Source organism: Larimichthys crocea, chromosome XIX, assembly GCF_000972845.2.
Source record: "Larimichthys crocea isolate SSNF chromosome XIX, L_crocea_2.0, whole genome shotgun sequence".
NCBI classification, from domain to species: domain Eukaryota; kingdom Metazoa; phylum Chordata; class Actinopteri; family Sciaenidae; genus Larimichthys; species Larimichthys crocea.
In genome coordinates this window covers 8,546,534-8,566,690 of record NC_040029.1, presented here as the reverse complement: position 1 = coordinate 8,566,690, position 20,157 = coordinate 8,546,534, and the positions used below count along the sequence as shown (strand labels likewise).

Here is a 20,157-nt window from a genome sequence, read left to right as displayed (position 1 = left end):
GGGATCAAAACAGGAGCTCCTGTTATTTCCTCAAGGATTTCAAGGCAGTGGAGTGTCTGCTTTCATAGCTTTTAATTTGAAGGAACGCCACGACGTTGAAATGAAACAAGCCGTTTCTCACGTCGTCATGAATTAGTGGTGAAGTAAATAAAAGTCGCGGCGTTGCTTCGAATTGTGACGATAACAAAGCTAGTGGTGTTTTTTTTTTTTCTTCCTGGAATGTATCAGTCCCCTGATCGGCTTCTTCAATATATACACACTTTCTACAAACAGGAATAAATACAACATACACTGCTGTCGCACGGGCACATTTCAAATATCCACGTTGAGATGTTTCCTCTCCTGCTTGGTTTGAGTTCACAGGATGCGTTTAAGACAAGAAAAATATCTACATGAAACATTTTCAAATGTTTTCATCGTTTAAACTTTTGACTTTTGGGGTAAAAAACAACAACAAACAAAAAAACAACTTTTAAAAAGTGAGCGGAGGTCGTCATGCGACAGCAGTGAAGACATAAACACTGTATTACAGTTAAAAGACACAAACGGATGATGTGGAAAGTTTTTTTCCACGTCATCCTAAATGCCGAAAAACACAACATACGATTCCCTTTGTTTTTTTTTTGTCTGCATAAAATAAATATGCTCTTTTTTTGATGCTCGGAATATATTATAAGTTGTATTTTTGAGTTTTTTTCTTTTGTAAACATTATTTTAGAAAAGACGAGACATTAAGATAAACTAATCTTAAAAACTAGTTCAGTATTTAGTTTTTTTTTTTGTTGCATAAATTAAATATGCTCTTTTTTTCGATGCTGCAAATATATTACATATACAACTTTTAATTCCATAAAAATACTTTTATGTTCATGTCTCCCACCCTCTGTCAGGACCCCTTGATATGAAAATATGGTCCCACCCCCTCCCGCCTTCCCCGGAAAAATGATTTTTGGTTTTCTAACCCAGAATTTGAAAGTAAAAAACTTTAACTTTAACGGACATGTCTCAAACTAAGTGCTCAATACATCCACAGGCACGTTACGATCGTGAACACTCATCTAGTTTACGATTAGCTCAGAGAAGTAGAAGTAGAGAGATGATTTAAATTAGCTACATTTCATGCAAGGGTTCAAACTGAGTGTGAAATCTAGTTTCCGGGTTTGTAGGTGCACGTGTGGGCTTCAGGTGTAAAGGCCAAGTCGGTCAATGGAAGGCACTTTAAATATGGCACAGTTTCCCTTTTTTTAACACCTCTGTGTCGTAGGTGACTGATCTGATGGATTTCATCTTGTGTAATAAAATACAAGCACCGTGTGCTAACGTCAGCTAGATTCCCACAGTGGAGGTCCGTTAGTTGTTCGTCTAAACATTAAGACTACATTTCCCATGAAGCTCTTTGCGTTAGAGGACGTTGCCTTCAGAGGGAAAGAGACAAGTTGCTGTCTAGAGGTTCTTTAATTTAATGTATTAATTTAAGTTATTATTCAAGGATCGAAAACTAAATATTCTCTGTGATCGTTTACTAAATATTAATAGTTAGTTAAAAATGGGAATTCCAATAAGGTGGTCCCTTTAAAATCAAGTATATTCAGGTGAGTCTGTTTGAGCTGAAGCACCACGTGCAGGCAGGACGGAGACGACTGAAGCTCGCTGAAAGAGGTGATGATGATGGCGATGATGAAGGAAGGTTCATGTAGATTTTGGTCCGGTTGGATGTTGATGTGAAGCCGTTTTCTTTCTTTCTTTTTTTTTGAGGGGGGTCAGAGGTGAGAAGTCATGGGAGGAGGAGGATGAAGGGTCAGGCTGTGTCAGAAAAACTCTGAGACTCCGTCTGGTTTTGTTTCTCTGAGGAGAGGAGAGACACTCGGTCAGTGCTGAGAGGACAATGCAAAGATAAAACCGTCACGTGTGTGTGTGTGTGTGTGTGTGTGTGTGTGTGTGCTTCTCTACCTCCGGTCTAACTTGGGCTCTGTCGTCTGGTTGCTGTGTGCGTCGGCTGTGTACCGGCTCGTCTGGACGTGGGAGTGTCCGTCTGACTGTAGCCTCTCCCCTTCTGACGGCACTAAACTCTCCTCCAGCGGAGCCCCGTCGTTGTAGAAAAGGAGGCTGCGGGAACGGACTGCAACACACACACACACACACAGGCTGTAAATATTAGGGCAACTTTGGTGGAAGTATTGCCATCAAAGATCAGAGACTGGTTTCCTCGCTAGGTTTGATTTATTTCTTAACATCTGTAAATCCGGCTGAAACCACATCAGACCTTTGTACTTAGGAAGGATCCTCAGAGAGATAAGCTCTGTGTCTTTCAGGCCTCAAGCAGAGCTCTGACGTCGCACTGCAGGGCAAACACTGCCAATTCCAGCCCCCGACGGTTAAGAGTCTAGCAGACTTTTTCCCATACCACTCAAAGAGGACGGCTGCTGGCAGAAAGGAGTGGTGCTTAACGTGATGACAGCCTAACCTCTGGTTTCAAAAGGGCTCTCCTAAGAGAATGAAGTTAAAAGGGAAATGGAATGCGGCGAGGCTTGATCCCCTTTACTAGACCTACACTTGTTTTTTTTTCCCTCCATCCCTGCGAGCCAGGCACAATTTGATGAATTCTCAATGGATTCGTGTGCTTTTATTTTGAAATCACACAAAGAAAAGCACAATACACCGTGTTATAATAGTTAACATGTTTGTAACCTACCCTGGCTGGTGGTGTAGAGGTCCGCTGACGGGAGAGGAGGAGAGGAGGAAGAGGAGGAGGAGGAGGAGGACAAAGAGGAGGTGTCGGCGAGGAAGGAGAGGGGAGAGAGGCAGGGGGTGAAGGAGCCCAACACGAGGACGAAACAGACAGCCATCATCTGCACGGAGAGAGAGAGAGAGGAAGTCAGAGATGACGGCGACATCCAGACGTTTGCAGAGCTTCACAATAATGGGATGTTTATTTACCATGAGGCATGTCCCTGTCTGAGTTGAGGCCATTTTACATGAGCGGGGGACGACCTTCCCTGAAATCAGTGACTGAAGCTTCTGGAGCTGCTGTAGGAGAGACCTGAGGAAAGAGGAGACGCAGGATTAACTCCACCTCGTTCACTGTTTTCTGTCTACGAGTAAATAGAGCTGCTTTTACTGGACTACACCAGTAAAACCACTAGAACAGGAGATATGAGCTGGATCTGGAGAGCAGGGTTCTGATGGTATGAGCTGTGAGGCCGCGCTCTCACCACTAAGTGGAGACAGAGGACCAGTTACTGCCGACCCGGCCTCCAGAGAGCCGCTCACTCTTTGGAGAAACTAAAACCAGACGATAAAACCGGTCCATCGGCGGCGGGCGCAGATATTCAGGTGGTAGAACTGTTTGAATTTCCACGCTGGTGTCTGTCGCGTGTCGCCGGCTGTAATAAACCGGTCTGGGATGACATTGACCGGCTGATGTCAAACCGCTGAAGTTATTGCTGCTGCTTTAAATACACTCCCAAAGGTCACGCTGGTCGAGCGGCTGGTGTGTGTAAATATCCAGGACGAGGACGGAACATTTAAAATGAATGGATTAAAAAGTGAGGTGTGGTTTTTATTACCAGGCTTCTCTTTCATCCCAGTGGACACTCAGGGGTTGATCAATCTGAGTCAGACGGAGGCGGCTAATGAGCATATCTGGAAAGTTTTGGTTCGTCTAATAAAGCGGCGGCACTAACTCGCGTCTGTGCGAGTCGAAGTGGACGCGCAGCGCACAGGAGAACAAAATGACCACTAATAACTGCATCTGTGGCGTTTTTAGAAACCGGGAGCTTAAATTTAGTTCATTCGTTTAAAAAAAACAGTTTCTCTCTCTCTGCTCTTTGTGTGAGAGCGAGCGTGCTCTGTGCTGACTCATGTTTGCCAGTTTGTGCCAACTCATTGTTCCTCTGCGCGGCGGTTTCACATATTCATCAGCGCAGAGTGTGTGCGGTGGGAAGGGAAGGGGAGGGAGGCGGGGGCTGCCTTCCATGATGAAAGCTACTGTTAAGCTGCAGCTTTAATGACAGGCCGAGGCCGCCACAGACAGACAGACATAGAGACAGACCCCCCCTCAACCCTCAGCCCTTCTATCCCACCACACCCACCCACCCATCTACACCCACTCCGGGATAATGGCACACTGGTTTCATATTGTTGTAATAACAGAGGAGGCGAGCGGAGAAGGGTGAGTCCACACTTTGCTCATGGAGAAGACAAATTTCTGTTTGTAGCACGCTGCATATAAACTGTTACAGAGCAGAAACACCAGAATGGAGAGCCTATAGTTGGAAGATGAAAGAAAGCTATTCTCATCGCTCTTTGCTGTCCTGTTCTAAGTGAGCACAGTCCAGCATCATCATCACGAGGACGGTGGGTTATTAGTGTTTGTAGGTGTGTGTGTGAGCCTCACCTGTTGGCGGTCTCCAGGTTTTCTACTTTCCTCCACAGGTCGCTGTTTTCTGACGTGTAGCTCTCCACCCTGAGGCACACACACAGACACAATTCTGTCAGCGTCTTAGCGAATGTTTCTTTAGAGTCTGTGTGAAGTCAGAATAAAATATGTTGTTCTGAGTTTGTCAGACCAAAGAAGAAAGTGTTATTAGCCACCCGGACGAATTTAAACGATTAAAAATATCGACAGGTTTATGAAATTAGGTGTCAAAATCAGGTAAAAATCAATTCTCAGCTCCTGGACTTTGGGGGCGTGTCTGCTGGAGCCACGCCCACTTTTGGGAGGAGTCAAGCAGCCAGTTTGAAGCGACTGAAACGTGTCAGACGAGTTCAGAAAATGAACATGACCAACTTTAAAACACTCTGAGCTGAGATGAACTCATCTCTGTCTCTCTGCTCAGGGTGGCCTCAGCGTGTCATCGAGCCACGCTTTAAGGACTGAAGACTGAAAAACTGTCTGAACCTCCACTTTTCAGTAATATATCATTCAAAGTCTTTTCAGCAACTATTTTCCAACATATAAAATGTATTTGGAAAGAATAGACACAGACCTTAATGATATACTCTGATTATTGGACATAATAATCACTCATCGAGGCTAAATCAGTGTCCCAGACCTCCAGAAGTCCCAAAAGGCTCGAGTTCACTGAGTGTTAATTAGTCCTCCATGTATGCAAATGACAGCCTAAGTCAGGAGCACTGGCAGATTTATGGGTCGCTGGGCGTTTAATGAAGCTCACAGATGTAGTCTGCTGTCACCACTGGACTCAAAAACAAATATTTCTTTGGTCCCTTTGGTCCAAGCCTTCTGACTCTTTCATATTCTATCCAGCCGTCCCTCTAATTTCTTGTGAAAGACAGGAATCCACACACAAACGGAGAAACAATAGTTGTGTTTCATGTGGCCGGTTTGACTGTACTTGAATGAGACATCAGTTTTAGAGTGCTGATTTGTATTTGTGTGTTATTAAATAGACACAAATGTTTTCCACAGCTAATATGAGTCATGTCTAATACTTTCCATGCTTTGCAGATAGACCTGATAATCAATCCAGATTCCAAAAATATTTAATGTTCAAACAGATTCAGACTTTTTGGCCAATAAAGGTATGAAAGGATGGAGCGAGGTTCACCAATTTACAGTTCAAGAATGTTTTTCAATGCACGATGGCAATGAGATTGGGGATTTCACCGTCTACAGTCCATGAAATCACAATGAGATTGGGGATTTCACCGTCTACAGTCCATGAAATCAGTAACAGCTTCAGAGAATCCAGAGAAATCTCTGCACGTAAAGGACGAGACGAGAACCCAACACTGACTGGCGATGACTTTCGATCCCCTCGGGCGGCACTTTATGCAACTCTTCAGAAAGCTGTTGTCAGTAAACACGGTTTGTCTCCGCGTCTACGAATGCAAGTTAAGACTCAACCAGACAAAAAGAAAGCCAGATATCGACTTCTCTGGGACTTCTCAGACTGACGGAAAGTGGAAAAGTGTGTTGTGGTCTGACGGGTAAACATTCTCAGATATGTCAACAAAGCTTTGACAAACGGGACGTACTTGCCCTCGTGAGTTTCAGAGACATTTTAATAAGTTCTCCTAAAGATTATTTTCGCACTAAATACTCTTGTCTAATCTTGTCTTGCCCTCATCTTTTTCTAATCCTCGGGATGCCTGTTATCAGCTGCACATCTTAATCCTGCACTGTTGCTCATAAACCTCCATGGTCTCCTCCTGTGTTCGCTTTGAATGCGGCCCTTTCATTGCGCATTGCTTTCGGCGAGTCGCCCCGCTGTTTTTCTCTCTGATGGATCCACCAATAATCCGGTCCTCATGTCCAAAAAAGAAACATGAACACAAAGAGGACATAAAGAGAAGGATGTCTGTTTTTATGCACCTCCTCTCGCGTCTCTCGGGTATTGATTCGGTTAAAAGGACTTGCATGAGGACACCAGTCTAATGGGATTAAGAGGATATTTTGTTGACGCCCGTATGAGCCACTCTGCTATTTGCTATGAAGGCGACATGAAAGCAGCTCTCCCTGTCAGAGACTCTCTGAACGTGATTCATTTGTTCGGCAGGTTACTGGAGTCAAGAACCAGCCAAGATAAGGAAGAAAAGAGGAAGGAGTTTCTGTTAACTTTCGGTGATGAAATAAGCTCTGTGAGTATGATGAGTTCATCTGGGCGTCTTTTTTTTTATGTGACCCCACAAGGACCCGGGACTCTGTTGGCGCTTGCTTGGTGCGCTGCCTCCGGCTGTTACCACACTCAGCTCCAAAGCAGTTTCTCTAAATACAAAAACTGCCTTTTAACTAAAAGCTCCGGCTGCCAAGTTCACATTACACAACTCTATCTTTTCCCCTCGTTTGCCAGCTGCATTTTTTCATGTTTCTTCTGTGCCAGCGATGCACATAAAGAGCACAATTATGTATAAAAAGGCCTATGGTTAGGTTCAACTCGGGGGAAACCTCACTAGCCAACATGGCTGCTTCTTGGACCGAATACAACACTCATTGTTAGACAGCTTTGGAGAAGCAGAAGAAAAGGTTTATTTAATCTTTGCACAGATAGTGTAAGCAGCTATTTAAGTCTTTCCAACAGCTGGACTGGTATGAATGTGGAAATAACAGTTTAATGAGTAATTGCTTTTTTTAAAAGTCAACAAATCCCATTAAGAGAGTAAAACCAACAATGAGCCGACCTCACTGACAAGTGAAACCTGATCGTTTAGTTTATATTGACTCAACCGCACATACATCATTCTGCTGCTGCTGGAAACCAAGCCAAAGCCAAAAAACTTGCAGTTCCTCAAACGTCCACTTGAGGCTGGCTCCAGAAGTGAGTCAGTCTCCATAAGTCCCCATGTTTCACAGCAGAAATAAACATGTTTACAGCCTGGTACAAAAAACAGTTTTGGTCTCTGTAGCTAATTTCCCCGTTCATGACAACTGTACTGAGGGTGAATTTATATACAACTCACCTGTTCACATTATATTAAGGCTTAAAGTTATGCAGGATTAAAAGCGTGGACGCTTTGATTGACAGGTAGGTGCCGTTAAAGGGGGCTTGTTTGAGCAACCGGGTGTCTTTCAGCCTGATTCGTGTCCGCCAATGATCCCTGTCTAGTTTTAGATTAGCCAGGAGGTGGAAGACGTCATTGGCAGGTTCTCGTGGATCGTGGCTGCTGCTGCTAAAGCACTAAATATGTATCAATCCACATCTTAAAATAGTCCCCAAACAAATGCATTATTTACATTAAGCAAGCATTAAACTATACACTTCATCTTAAAATACGAGAGTAGTGTGAACCGCAAACAGAAAACCAAAAGAAATGTAAGTTTAAGAGGTTCTGGATTATATTATTATATGTGTATTATTAACATGACAGTAGTATTTATTTATTTAACCAACACCCCTAATAGAGAGATGGACTCTTGCCTTGGTATGCATCAAACAAAGTGCTTGCAGATCGCCTAACAGATTCTTAAACCCCCTGTCCGACGCTGGAATTGCGGTTGGATGACATACGGCCAAAATTGTTGCTACAGTAGCATACTGAGGCCTTGACACTGTTGGTTTTGGTCTCGCGATGAGATTTGTCGACAGGAAGAAAAACACAGAATAACACCAGGCTTATCCTTCAAAAAAAAAAAAGAAAAACGCTGTCACGGTGCCACTAACAGCAGGATCAGGCAGTTTCAAAGCCAGAGGTTCATCGCTGTGGGAGCGCTCGGACGAATTCAAGAATCGATTTTTGATTAACTTGCAATCGATTCAGAAACAGCAATGGTGTCACGTTTCTTTCACTCCAGATTGAAACAATTAGGTGTTCTGAATAATCTGGTAATCTGGTTTGACAGCTCTGGCTAAACTATTCTGATATTAGGGCCTCTTATATGCTCTATAGTTACTTTAATGCTGTTTGAGGAGACTGTAATGAGAAAAAAGGGTTTGGAAATAGAGACAGAGACAGATACAAAGGTAAACCAAAAGGAGTGGGAAAGAAAAAATGGAAAAAAACGGGGACAAAGACTTTTTCCAAGCCTTACTTTTTCTCCAGACATTCCACATACTCTTTCTTCTTCCTCCGACTCTCCTGAGCTGAGATCTGGGTAGATAAACAGAAAAATATTAGTGAGATGCAAAGACTTCATTTGGACGTTTTGCAAAACACTTCTTAGGCGTTCATGCATCATTCAGTGCAGAATTTTGCTCGGATGGAGCTAATTTGCAGCTGTTTGTTCATCAATGACAGTGACATTTTTGTTTCTGCATGGCTTCGATTGATGCCAGAGAAATGCCAGCTCATTCTTTTAGAGAGTCGTGGTTGACGGTTGCAGGGTTTACTTTATTTTTGATCTTTCGTCGGACTCTCTTCAGTGCCTTCTCCTCGCTCTTGGTGAGAGGAAGTTTGTTTGGTACTGGATAACCCTCAGCAACCAGGGTCCTCTTCTCTTCTTCTGTCAGCATGAGGGGTCCCGAACCCTGCAGCTTCTATGAAGCACGATGAAACAAACAACTTTGTCAATACATGTGCAAAATGAACCTGGAAAAGTTGAAACTTATTCACCAAATTCACTCAAAAAGTTCAGTGTGTGACCGCGTGAGCATGCTTTTACTGTGAAAAAAAGTGATTTTACATCTTTACACAATCTAAATTTTTGCTGACATTGCACAATTCTGTATAAACATTTGGTCAAACTACAGCATGAGTGCAAATGTGATTCATTTGTTCGGGGAAAAGCTGCTGAATCAGACGATGGCCAGATGCCGAATTATTGAATTTCATTGAATAGGCTCTATTTTGTCAGCAAATTATAGGATGGATTTAACCTCGTGATGACAGCTTGTTCACACACCAAACGTCCTCACTGTTCATCATTACCAGGCGGGTAAACACAAGCAATAAACACACTGAAGTGAGTTGAGAGAGGCCGAAAAAAAGAGGCGGGGCGGCGTCCTTGTACTCACGTGTGGCGCAGTGAGGAGAGGTGAAGAAGAGATGGCCGAGGAAGAGGAGGACGAGGAGGAAGAGGAGGAGGAGGCACGACCTACTGGCCTCTGTTGTGGTTGAGGGGAGGACGGTGGCAGGGGGAGGTGTGGGGAGGAGGGAGGCAGGGAGCCGTCGCTGTCGCCGTGGTTACTGCTGGGCGGGGTGGGCGGGAGCTGGAGAGCGTCGTCTGAGAGAGAGGAGGGTGGCGAGTGAGTACTTTAAACTTCTCTGCTTCACAACTGTGTGTGTGTGTGTGTGTGTGTGTGTGTGTGTGTGTACCGCTGGGCAGGCTGAGGTACTGTCCAATCTCTCTGGGTTCATCTTTTATGGCGACCGGCTTCACCTCGTCCTGACTGTGCTCCTGCGGAAACACACAAATAAACAAACGTGATGAGCGTCGTCGCACGTTAACCATCAACGACGACCTGTGGTTTGCATTCGCAGCGGGCGCCGACCGTGTGTCTCCATGGCGATCCTCTGTGTGGGGGGGCGGGGCTCAAAATGAGAGACGGGCCTTCCAGGAGCTGAGGGTCTAACCGCTGACCCACGTCGGGCTCTTCCTGTTTCACCAAGATGGCTGAAAGGTCCTGACTGAAGTTCCACTCGAATTCTGAAAGGGAACAGACGAGATCAACGCGTCAGCATTAAACTATCAACAGATAGAAACGTAGAGATGTGTGGTCATCCTCAAAGGTTCTCGTCATTCTGCAGAGTCCAGCTACACCGGAGGCCCAGAAGCATCAACTGTGGCCATAGAGGCTAAATCGTCATCAGACGACAACTGATTGTCCCAAAAATACGTAATAATATTAAAATACCTGTGAGAGCACGCTTACTTTGTAAAGACCGTTACTAAAACAAACTCTAAAACCACTTTTTATGCAGCGGACAGACGGTCGGACAGTGAAAAACTGGTCCCAACGCATGTCCTGATGACGTCTGTGCGATATGGTGTAAAAACTATTTAGCAGTCCTTGAGTTGAGATTGTTTTTTAAGCCAAAACTACTACTTACAAGGTCAGGAATAAACTTTGAAAAGATGGAAATGGTGATAACTTGGCCAAGAAAGCCTCAAAAAGCCGAATCGACCTCAATGTTCGGAGAAACTTAAGTAAACCTAACTGCGTCTCTCTTCAGGGAGGCTTTGCTGTAGGTCTTCCAATGGGAAGTAACTGGTCGCTTATAAATCACACTTTCAAAGAGCTTCCCCAAAACATTTGAGCACTTCCTGACGAAGCCGGTCATTATAGGACTGCTGGACGACGTCGCTCTGGCAACTGTGGTGCATAATTTGTCTCCAGCGAGTGTGTATCTACCCTGAAATAAAAGATGGGCTGAACCAGCAACTCGTCTTCAGTAACGCGCCCTGGGAAAAGAAACGGCCCGCTGCCTTTAAACACTGCAGGGGAATATGCATAATTGAGTGAGGTAGGAGTACAATTTTAAAAGGAGTTTCACCAAAACACAATGAGGATTTATGAGAATGAGGATTTCACAGGTACTCGATTGTTTAGTCTACTGCGAGCTGCGCAAAGTATTTTTAGGGAGATAAGTGCTACTGCAGGGCTGCAGGGGAGTTAGTCACTTGCACTTCTGGTATATTTGGTGTCCTAGTGGGCAAGATGATGAAGAGATGAACCTCCTGAAATAACCCCGTGGCAAACCAGAGCTGACAGCGATGGATGTTTATTGTGTGGCAATCATCGGTGACATTAAACGAGAAGTCCATGGTGACGGCATGTGCAACGACTCCAAAGGAGCTGGAAGATAATCCGATTTTCGCACCATAAAAGTCACTAATGGAGTCATTAGAAACAGTGGAATACGGGCAGCGTTGACACCTTTGAGACAAATGTCTGATTTGGGGATAAATAAAATAAAACTGACAGACAGCATCGCCCTCGTTAATTCGAATAAACATGCGTTGGTCAATTTCGTAATGAAAGCGGTGATAAAAGATAAAATAAGTGCCTTCCTGATGACGTTCCAGCACTGTGTAGCGTGATTCATGAGGTTATCGTGAATTTATTCATCATTACTCAAAAACTGACCTTCCAGGTTCGTAAGTCATCATTTCACTGCTACTTAAAACCACGCGACCCCACCAAAGTAGCGGGGGGGTTTTTTCACGTCAGCCAACTCCCACACAGTTAGAAGAAGAAAATCCTGAGGTTCTCACACAAAAAAAACCCTGAGGATTACTAACCTAGAGTTATTTGGATGAGTGCTCTGAATAAAACCATTAGGAGACAGTTACTAATCCAGGTTTTTACTCGGCAAACTATAAAACTAACTTCAATCCTCTCAGCGAGACAGAATCCAGATGCTGCGATCAGGTGCTCGGATGTCTCTTTAAAAAGGAGCACTGCACCAATTTGAAACAGGAAGATCGGTTCGCCCGTCATTGGAAGCACTACTTAGCCCGTGAAGGCAGGTGTTTAATGTCTTCTGTGACTCTGGGTGGCCCTAAAGACTGTTCATTTATAACAGAAAGCCTGGATTACAACCTGACGACGGAGAGAGTTTGAAAAATGTCGGGCTTTACAAGACAGGCTGGTTCTAATGAAACATGCGGTCTTAGCTTGACAAATACTTTGGACCCAAAAAATCTGGCACATTTCAGATTACGCTGCGTTCGTTTTTTTGTTTTTTTTAAAGCAGCTGGAGCGCTGCTGTGAGATTAGAAGAAACAGTCATCACAGAGTGAGTTGGCGATGACAGCTCCGAGAGTTGACGCTCGACTACGTGTGCTTTCAATTAAAAGCTGAGCGGATTAGGCGCCGCTCCAAAGGAAGTCCACCTTTAACTCACTTTCCTTAACGTTCAGCTTTAAATTGAAAGTAAAACCACTCTCCGAGCCGTGACATAACCTCTTTCAGCTGCAGGTAGAGAGGGAGGAGTGTGTGATGTTTCATCCAGTCAGCTTTTTTTCCCATAAACACCCGGACCGACGCTTTGATGTCACACACACCTACTACCGACAGAGCTCCCACGGCGTATGGAAAGAGCACAGTAGCAGTTTAACAACACAAGGCTCGCTGTGTGTGTTTGTGTGTGTGTGTGTGTGTGCATCATTTTAATCACCTCCTGGTTTCCTAGCAACGTTCTGCTGGTAAAATGCTCTGAAGTTTACAAGCAGCGTGTGCTGGGTGGAAACAGGAGGTGGTGGAGTCCGTCACTACAGCGGGGGTCAGCACAGAGAGTCCATCCTAAAAAAACAAACGTCCGTGGCTTCGAGTGCTGAAATCTGTGGTGGCAGGAATCCAAGAAGATCCGAACACGTTAGCCCGGTGGATTAGGACTCGTAGAGAAGCGTGAGGCGACGTTGGCTGGAGCTGGAGTTACGGTCGTGACGGTTGCTGCAGCTCAGTTCTCAGATCAGTAGTTTAGACGAGGCGCTGATTAATTTGGCGAACGTTGGAGTGCTAATGAGTCAATTACTCCAAATCACACCAACATGTCCTCCTGGAGTTAGTTCAGCTCTAGTGCAGTTATATTTTTGATGAATCAATCAATAAATTAGTCAATAAAGTGTCAGAAAATAGCAGTTATGAGCTTCAAATGTCTTGTTTTAACTCAAACGAGAAGCTCTACTGAACAATGCAGGGTGCGGAGGAAGGCTGTGAACGTTCCCTGACTCCAAACCTAACCCTGATTGAAACACAGTGATGGAAACATCACTTCAGCATCCTTGAGCAGCCACCAGTAGTGTGGGATTAACTGAAGCAGCTCATCAGTGCTGTAATGTTCTGCAACGGCCCGGTTTGGATGTTTTCCGTAGACTTGACCGCTGATTAAACTTACTCCTCACAGCTCCGTTCACTGCTACCTCATCGGCGCGGTGAAATCCTCCAAGCTGCATGTTAAAGAGAAATCAGGAGCAGCATGAGAATTGAGTTTTGGGGTGGACGCGTTTGTTTTTGAGTATTCCTCCACATCCTCTGTATGAGCAAGACCCTCAAGAAGCCTCGTCTAATGAGGCCCGTCCTGCTGCTAGCCTGAGCCTTGTTAAGCCTGCTGCCCTTGTTAAGCCGGGGCCTTGATTGGAAGCCCTCCACCATCTTTTAATGAATACCAGAAGCTAGCCAGTGACATAGGACGGCTGACCTGTACATGTGTAGCTACTCTGCTGGGCTTCATCAAAGAAACAGTGACACGTCTTCTGGCGGTTTGATTAAAAATAACACGCTTTTGATTATTTTCTGCATTCTTTTACGGTTGTTCATGACCGTGGACTGTTTCCTTCCCGTCTTTTGTCCCTTTTTTCCATTATTCAACCACACTTGATGTTCATTATATCACCATAATGGACTGATAGTGACAGAGGATCTCTGCTTTGCTTCGTTGAGGTAGATGTGACTTTTATTTTTGCACACTAATACTCTACAAATGTGCGTCTGTGAGGCATCCTGACCAGTTGGAGGACATTTTCTAAAATAATAAGGGGACAGTTAAGAGTGCATACCTCGCAAACACAACTCGAATGTGCATTTGTAACAGCTGAATCAATGAAATCTGTTTGAGACTCGAGAGCTCAACAGGAAAGCTACGAGCAAAGTGCTTCTGTTATCCATCTGGACGTCTGGCTGACTGTTGCATTCCACATACATAATAATAATCACTTATGCGATCACTAAACATAATTTAAGACATGTTTTGTCTTTTGCAGTGTGACATTGATGTAAAATATGCTGCGGATATACAGTAAAAATCCGATCCTCTCCTCTACTGCTTTATGAAACCTCTCTGCATGCTGTTAAGACAGAGAGTCTGCCTGTGTGGCTAGTAAACTCCATCATAGAGTAATGGATAATGACCAAAGGCTCCTGGCAGTCATCACTGGGGGGGTTTTAAACAGGGGAGAGGTGGTGACTGTGTTTGATCTCAGCGGGACAGGCAGCGGTATTAAAACGATGGATGGAGCTGCACGGTAGGACACGCAGTAAAACACAAGAAAACAGCTTCGCTTTTTAAACGGTTAAGAGCGACATGAACCGAGACCACAGGCTGAGAGGGCGACCGAGTATCAATAATATGCAAACAACAAACATATGTGGTAATAAAACATGTTGAAAATGGCTGAAGATGATCCCCGTACTGATTTTGATAGGCAGCTGTTGCCCTGTTTGTCACCGACAAACTTTTTATTACGTTATGTCACTTTCTGGCCTCCATAGATATCTTGAAATGTCTTATTTTGTCCAGCCAACAGCATTAAACTACAGAAACATTGAATTCAAGATGATAGAAAACAGATAAAAGCAGCAAATTCTTATTTTCCAACAGTAACATGAAGAATCGTCCCAGCAGTACGTGTTTCCTTGCCACTATCACCAAGTGTTTGCTCATGGTGGTAATTGTTGAGTCTAGACCTGCTCTACATGGAAAAGCATCATGAGATAACTTCTGTTATGACTTTATACACTTTAACATCTCGCGGTATAGTTGCTGATTGCAACCGCCTCGCCTCACCCTCCTTCCACGTGTGAAGGAGAAACTACTCCTGTGCGAAAAACATTAAAAGCCCAGTCGAGAGCCAATGTTTGGTTTGTCGGATGTGAGCTGCTGGCTCGTTCTGAAGCAACAAAAACATAATTAATCTTAATTTCAGGTGATTATGGACTAATAAAAACAGAGTTGAGGAAATGGAGCCTCACGTTGGACCTCGAAGCGCTGAGGTGAAATGTATGTTTTGCTGTAGTTTCCTGTTAAAACATTTAGCGACCTTTCGTAATTGATATGTGATCGGAAAATCCGATGCTTAACATGCCGTCTCATAATTCAGCTTGGAGAGGATTTTAAAATTCTGTCCATGTTGTTGTCCAAGAGAACAAATTCCTCCGTTCAGACTGGCTTTCTATGAAAAAGTCAACAACTACCTCAGACATCCCTTGGAGGTTAATTAACCTGACTCATCAAGACAAACAAACTGCTCCTATTGTGCCTGGGAGGCCTCTGAAAAGGCACAAGGATCCCCTTCAAACCTGCACTACACTTCACTTGAGACTAAGGTTGAGTACCAGACACTGCGATCGCAGTATTCATGTGCAACTCTTTGCCAGAGCCCACCATCTTTTCAGCATGTGTGCCTGTTTGTTAGCATAGATGTACTGAAACATTCTCCAAACCTCATTAACGCTGCGATGCAAATATTATCACTAAAAAGTCCGACCTTGAAATGCCGTTATTAGGCTGCGGCTGGATTCGGCTCCTCGGCTGCAGCAGCCTTGTCAGAAAATACTTTTGAATGTGAACGCCGTCCAGCTGTGTGACAAAATATTTTTCGGGGAGAAATGTGAACAAAGTGCTAAATCTGAAAATGAAAACTATGCGGCAGGTGTTCCAACAAGTGGCTTAATAAGACGTGCGATCCTTCTTTCTCCTCGTTCCATCCGGAAAGAGCGGAGAATGGAGCGCACAGCGGCGTGGAGTATCAGCTGATGGAGCAGCGAGTGCAGAAGGTGTAACTAATAAAGTCCAGGGACACACGGCAACATGCTATAAGAGGGGAAGAGACGGAGTATTCAAAACATTTGAATATAGACGATTTTTAAATAATTATCTGCTTCTTTTGTGTCTTATTTATGTTGATAAATCTGAAGATATGAGTGATGAGTCATAATAATCAAGTCAACCCTGCTGCAGACCTCACAACTGTACGCTGTGTATCGGTTTGGCATCAATATGCAATTAGAAAAGGTCGTCAAAAAGCAACATCGCTGCCAACTGACTCACGTCCCCTCTCTCTAATGTGACCATAGCTCATAAAAACTGCATGTCCGTGCGAAACATGTATAGAAATATAACGGCCCATTTGTGCAGGGGTGCACAGTGCAGTAAGGTGGTGGAAAGTAAGTGTGCCAAGGTTTATAGTCAGGCTTTATGGAGCAGATTCAGGCTGTAAAATGCATTTTGGATAAAGTTCAATATCAAATCGGCTGGAATAGACATGATGTGTAGTGTGTGCTCCATATGTGAGCTTGAGACTACTATGCGGAGGCAGAGGATGATAAAAATATATAGAAACTAGCAGAAAATCAAAGAGGTTTTTTTTAAACTAGGTAATATATTATGTCGATAGAACATCCTGTTTGCTTTGGCAGCAGCATGCATGTGCAGGACTATCTCACAATGACTCATTCAGTCCGATTTATCCTCTGAAAATGCGACGTAAATAAACATCGCAGTTCGCGGCATTGAACTGAAAATAATGCACAAGGCAGGAAGTTTTTTTTTTTTGTTTTGTTTTGTTTGTTTGAGCTGCTTATTTTAGCTTAATGTGGTATGTTGGCAACAAAGGTAGTGTGATATTAAGAAAGACAGAGACAGAGAGAGAGAGAGAGAGAGAGAGAGAGAGTTTCCGCTGGCTTCGGCTAAAGCTGCAGACTCAAAACCATATGCTTGTCATAGTGTTGTGTGAGTCTTTGTGTGTGTGTGTGTGTGTGTGTGTGTGTGTGTGTTAGGTGGGCAGGGCTTAGCTGGAGGAAAACTGCTCAGACTGGGATCCTGCTGCTCAGACAGCAGGATCCCCGGGACAAACGGTGAACGGACAGACAGAGGGAGGAAAAAAGACAGGTACAGACAGAGACGCGGACACAGGACGATAATGAGGAAGATTAGTCAGAGAGAGAGAGAGAGAGACACGGCAGGGAGTTTTTATATCACGCTGCAGCAGACACTTGCTCCTACGGCACCTCTTGCATACGGTTTAATAGACACCAGACATGTCAGTCTCGGAGTAACCCGCCCACAGTTTAAATGAAGCATGCAAATCTCGCTGTCAGTCAACGTATCGATAGCCCTTGTGCTTCTAAGCAAGTCATGCTTGCATAAAACTGCTCTTTATTGTTATCCAACTCACATGTGAGCGCCAAAGTTGGTCTACCTAGTGGTAGTAAATGTAATAAAATGCATATTTTAACATTTAAATACCGCACACAGTCATTCATTTGTTGTTCCAAAATGGAAAATGTGCATATTTGTGTCTTTTCAGGCCAATTCATCACACTTACTGCATGACAGATGGTGGATTCGGCCAATCAAAGTTTACACTATTTGATCGACAGCAGGCAGAGTCAGACTGCATGACAAATGTTACAGTTTTCAGACAGGAAACGTGGCCAACCAGATAACGAGAGGACAGCCAGCTTGATAAATACCCAGACTTAACATCAGCAGCGCTGTTTTGGTTGGCCGGACATTTTCTCCAGGATGCCAAACCGAGATAGCAAACGTCAGGAGAAGATGAATCTAAAATTTAGCGAAGTCTTCTGATGGTTGGGATGACTTACCAGACTCTTGGTCCATTTTGATTGACAGGGCTGGGCTCTGGGGGGCGGAGTCTTCACTCAAAGAGTAGCTGTGCTCTGCTTGAATATCTGTGAAAAAAAAAAGGCATTTTCAGACGTGGAAAATATAACATCGCTCTCTTTTCATCATTCTGTTAAAGCGATCACAGACAGTGATGGTGAGTAATGATATTCACTTGGCCTGAATGAAAACGGAAAGCAGCTTATAGAGACGGTGTGAGAGGGGGGGACAGGTTTGTTTGCCTCTTTTAAAATCTTCTCAACTTAAAAAGCAACAGTGTGTCGGATTTAGCGGCATCTAGTCGTGTGGTTGCAACCCTTTCACCTCACCCTCTCTTTGCTCAGGTGAAGGAGAAACTACGGTGGCGAAAAATGCAAGAGTCCGTTCTAGGCTACCGTAGAAACATGGCGGACTCCTTGAAAGGGGACCCACGGTTTCTGTAAATCGAAAACTCGACAAAAACATAACAATTCAGATTTTTAGGTGGCTGCACACTGATGAAAACAAACTTATGGTGTAATTTCTGCCATATTTTGCCTAAATCTGACACACTGGACCTTTAAAATCATTTAATAAAAACTGTTTTCTCGTTTATTAAATAGATTTCACTTCATTTGAGTGTAAGATATCATAACTGAGTGATGAATGTATTGCAGTGCTCTTACTGTTTTATTGGAATGTCTTGAAATTGTTAGGAAGGTGTAATTAAGTCCAACCTAATCAGATGTATTATGATTTATTATCCCCCGAGATGCCTTCCTCCAATCATTTTCTTGACGTCTTAGTGACCATGGCAACGCCTATCGGGGATACCAATTTGTCTCGAGTGATGAGCGTGACGAGTAGTGCAGCGAGTTTATCCTCCTGACAGCTTCGCAGGCTGACAGAACCTGCAGGGAACTAACTCTGAATGACGCAGCCATGCAGCTCTGGCACAGCTGTAGCCTGAACCTCAATGCGGTGCCTCCTCTTCACTCTTCTAGCACCTGCTAGGTGAGGAGTAGAGGTCTTGTGTGCTTCCTCATGGTTTGAAGCAGGAGATTTGGAAGTTAACAGGCTTCAGCAACAAAAACTGGCTCTTGCATGGAGGAATTTAACCTCCCCGGGGAGCCAAGGTTGATGTCAGTGGTTGGGAAGTTACAACTTGATACAGTTCGTCTTCCATGCAGAGTTTTTGGCTTTCGAATAAACCCAAATAATGGGATTGGGGTCTTTTCTACTCAGACATTAGCTGAGGAGTGGAACAACTGGCTGCTGCGCTGCTGGACGCTACCAGAGTAAATGAGAAGGTCATTTAAATGTCACTGTTAGCTGCATGCAGAAAAACTTTTGCTTTTTTTGGGGGCCTGAAAGCATCGCAAGGCAAACATCTTCGAGGCAGTGGTTGGGCATCGAGGAAGGGTTCCACCAACCAACTTCAGCTACCTGCTGGGAGATTTGAATCGCTTCATTGGAAATAACTGGGAACACTTCAGAACAACCACTAACTCGTTCCATATACCCGTTCTTTATACAGTTCTTGCAGTGTGTTTAATGCTGTGTGGAGCTTACCTGGGCTGCTGTCTATGTCCATATGTAAAAGTGAAGGTCTGTCCGCCATTAGGGGCCGCTCTAATAGGTGGTCGTCGAAGAAACTGCTGAATAATTCACTGCTGAAGTCGTCCATTTGGTCACCTGAGAAAGGCTGGAAAACATAAAAAGAGAAACACGGAGACAGAAAACAGTTATTGGTTCAGTCTGCGGTGTGCAACAGTTTGGTGAATTTGGTTTTAGAGACATATCGGGGTCACGAGGGGCTGGTATCTTAGCTGGCATTGGGCGAGAGGTGGGGTACACCCTGGAGAAGTCGCCAGTTCATCACAAGGCTAAGTGTGTTTCATCAATTAGTCCAGCTGTGTTTTAATGTGAGCATTTCTGGGACTGGTGTGCCGCTGTTGGAAATACAGAAGATACTCTGCAACCAATTATTGTTTCCAGATTAAATGATCTATCAGCTGGGAGTTATTTGTCCATAAAAATATCAGAAAACGACAAAAAGAAATGCACAGTTTCCCAGGGCCCAAGGCGACCTCTTACTAATGTTGATTAAACACTGTGCTGATAGTGGCCTGAGGAGGAGAAACAGCAGCGATAGATTCATCTGGATGAATGAGTCACGGAGCTAAGAGATGATGTTCTGGAAGCCTGGGACTGCATGGTGCTCTGATTTCACTGGTTTACACACACACACACACACACACACACACAATATGAGTCATCCTGGTCTTGAGCAAACATACAAAAATAAATAAAAAAATAAAATACAAAAGCACATAGACAAGATGAATTTGTTGGAACAAATCATCTGCGCAAGTCAACGCTGCTTGAAGGCTCCTCAGACAGACAGTGACGGAAATAACTCGATTTAATTAA

The 20,157-nt window shown here is 44.1% G+C and overlaps 1 protein-coding gene across 1 annotated transcript in view; it reads right to left on the bottom strand.

Moving 5' to 3' along the window:
* Nucleotides 1–142: 142 nt before the first annotated feature.
* The window catches only part of creb3l1 (cAMP responsive element binding protein 3-like 1), a 27,193-nt gene continuing 7,178 nt past the window's right edge, over nt 143–20,157 (bottom strand). Inside the window, exons 2-13 of the mRNA XM_027291596.1 lie at nt 19,297–19,429; nt 17,727–17,813; nt 9,891–10,045; nt 9,715–9,796; nt 9,414–9,622; nt 8,790–8,936; nt 8,492–8,550; nt 4,397–4,465; nt 2,938–3,040; nt 2,693–2,849; nt 1,951–2,119; nt 143–1,845 (exon numbers count right to left, since the gene is read on the bottom strand). Coding sequence (XP_027147397.1) covers nt 1,809–1,845; nt 1,951–2,119; nt 2,693–2,849; nt 2,938–3,040; nt 4,397–4,465; nt 8,492–8,550; nt 8,790–8,936; nt 9,414–9,622; nt 9,715–9,796; nt 9,891–10,045; nt 17,727–17,813; nt 19,297–19,429 — 1,407 coding nt within the window. The 3' untranslated portion in view covers nt 143–1,808. The remainder of the gene's footprint in view (nt 1,846–1,950; nt 2,120–2,692; nt 2,850–2,937; nt 3,041–4,396; nt 4,466–8,491; nt 8,551–8,789; nt 8,937–9,413; nt 9,623–9,714; nt 9,797–9,890; nt 10,046–17,726; nt 17,814–19,296; nt 19,430–20,157) is intronic.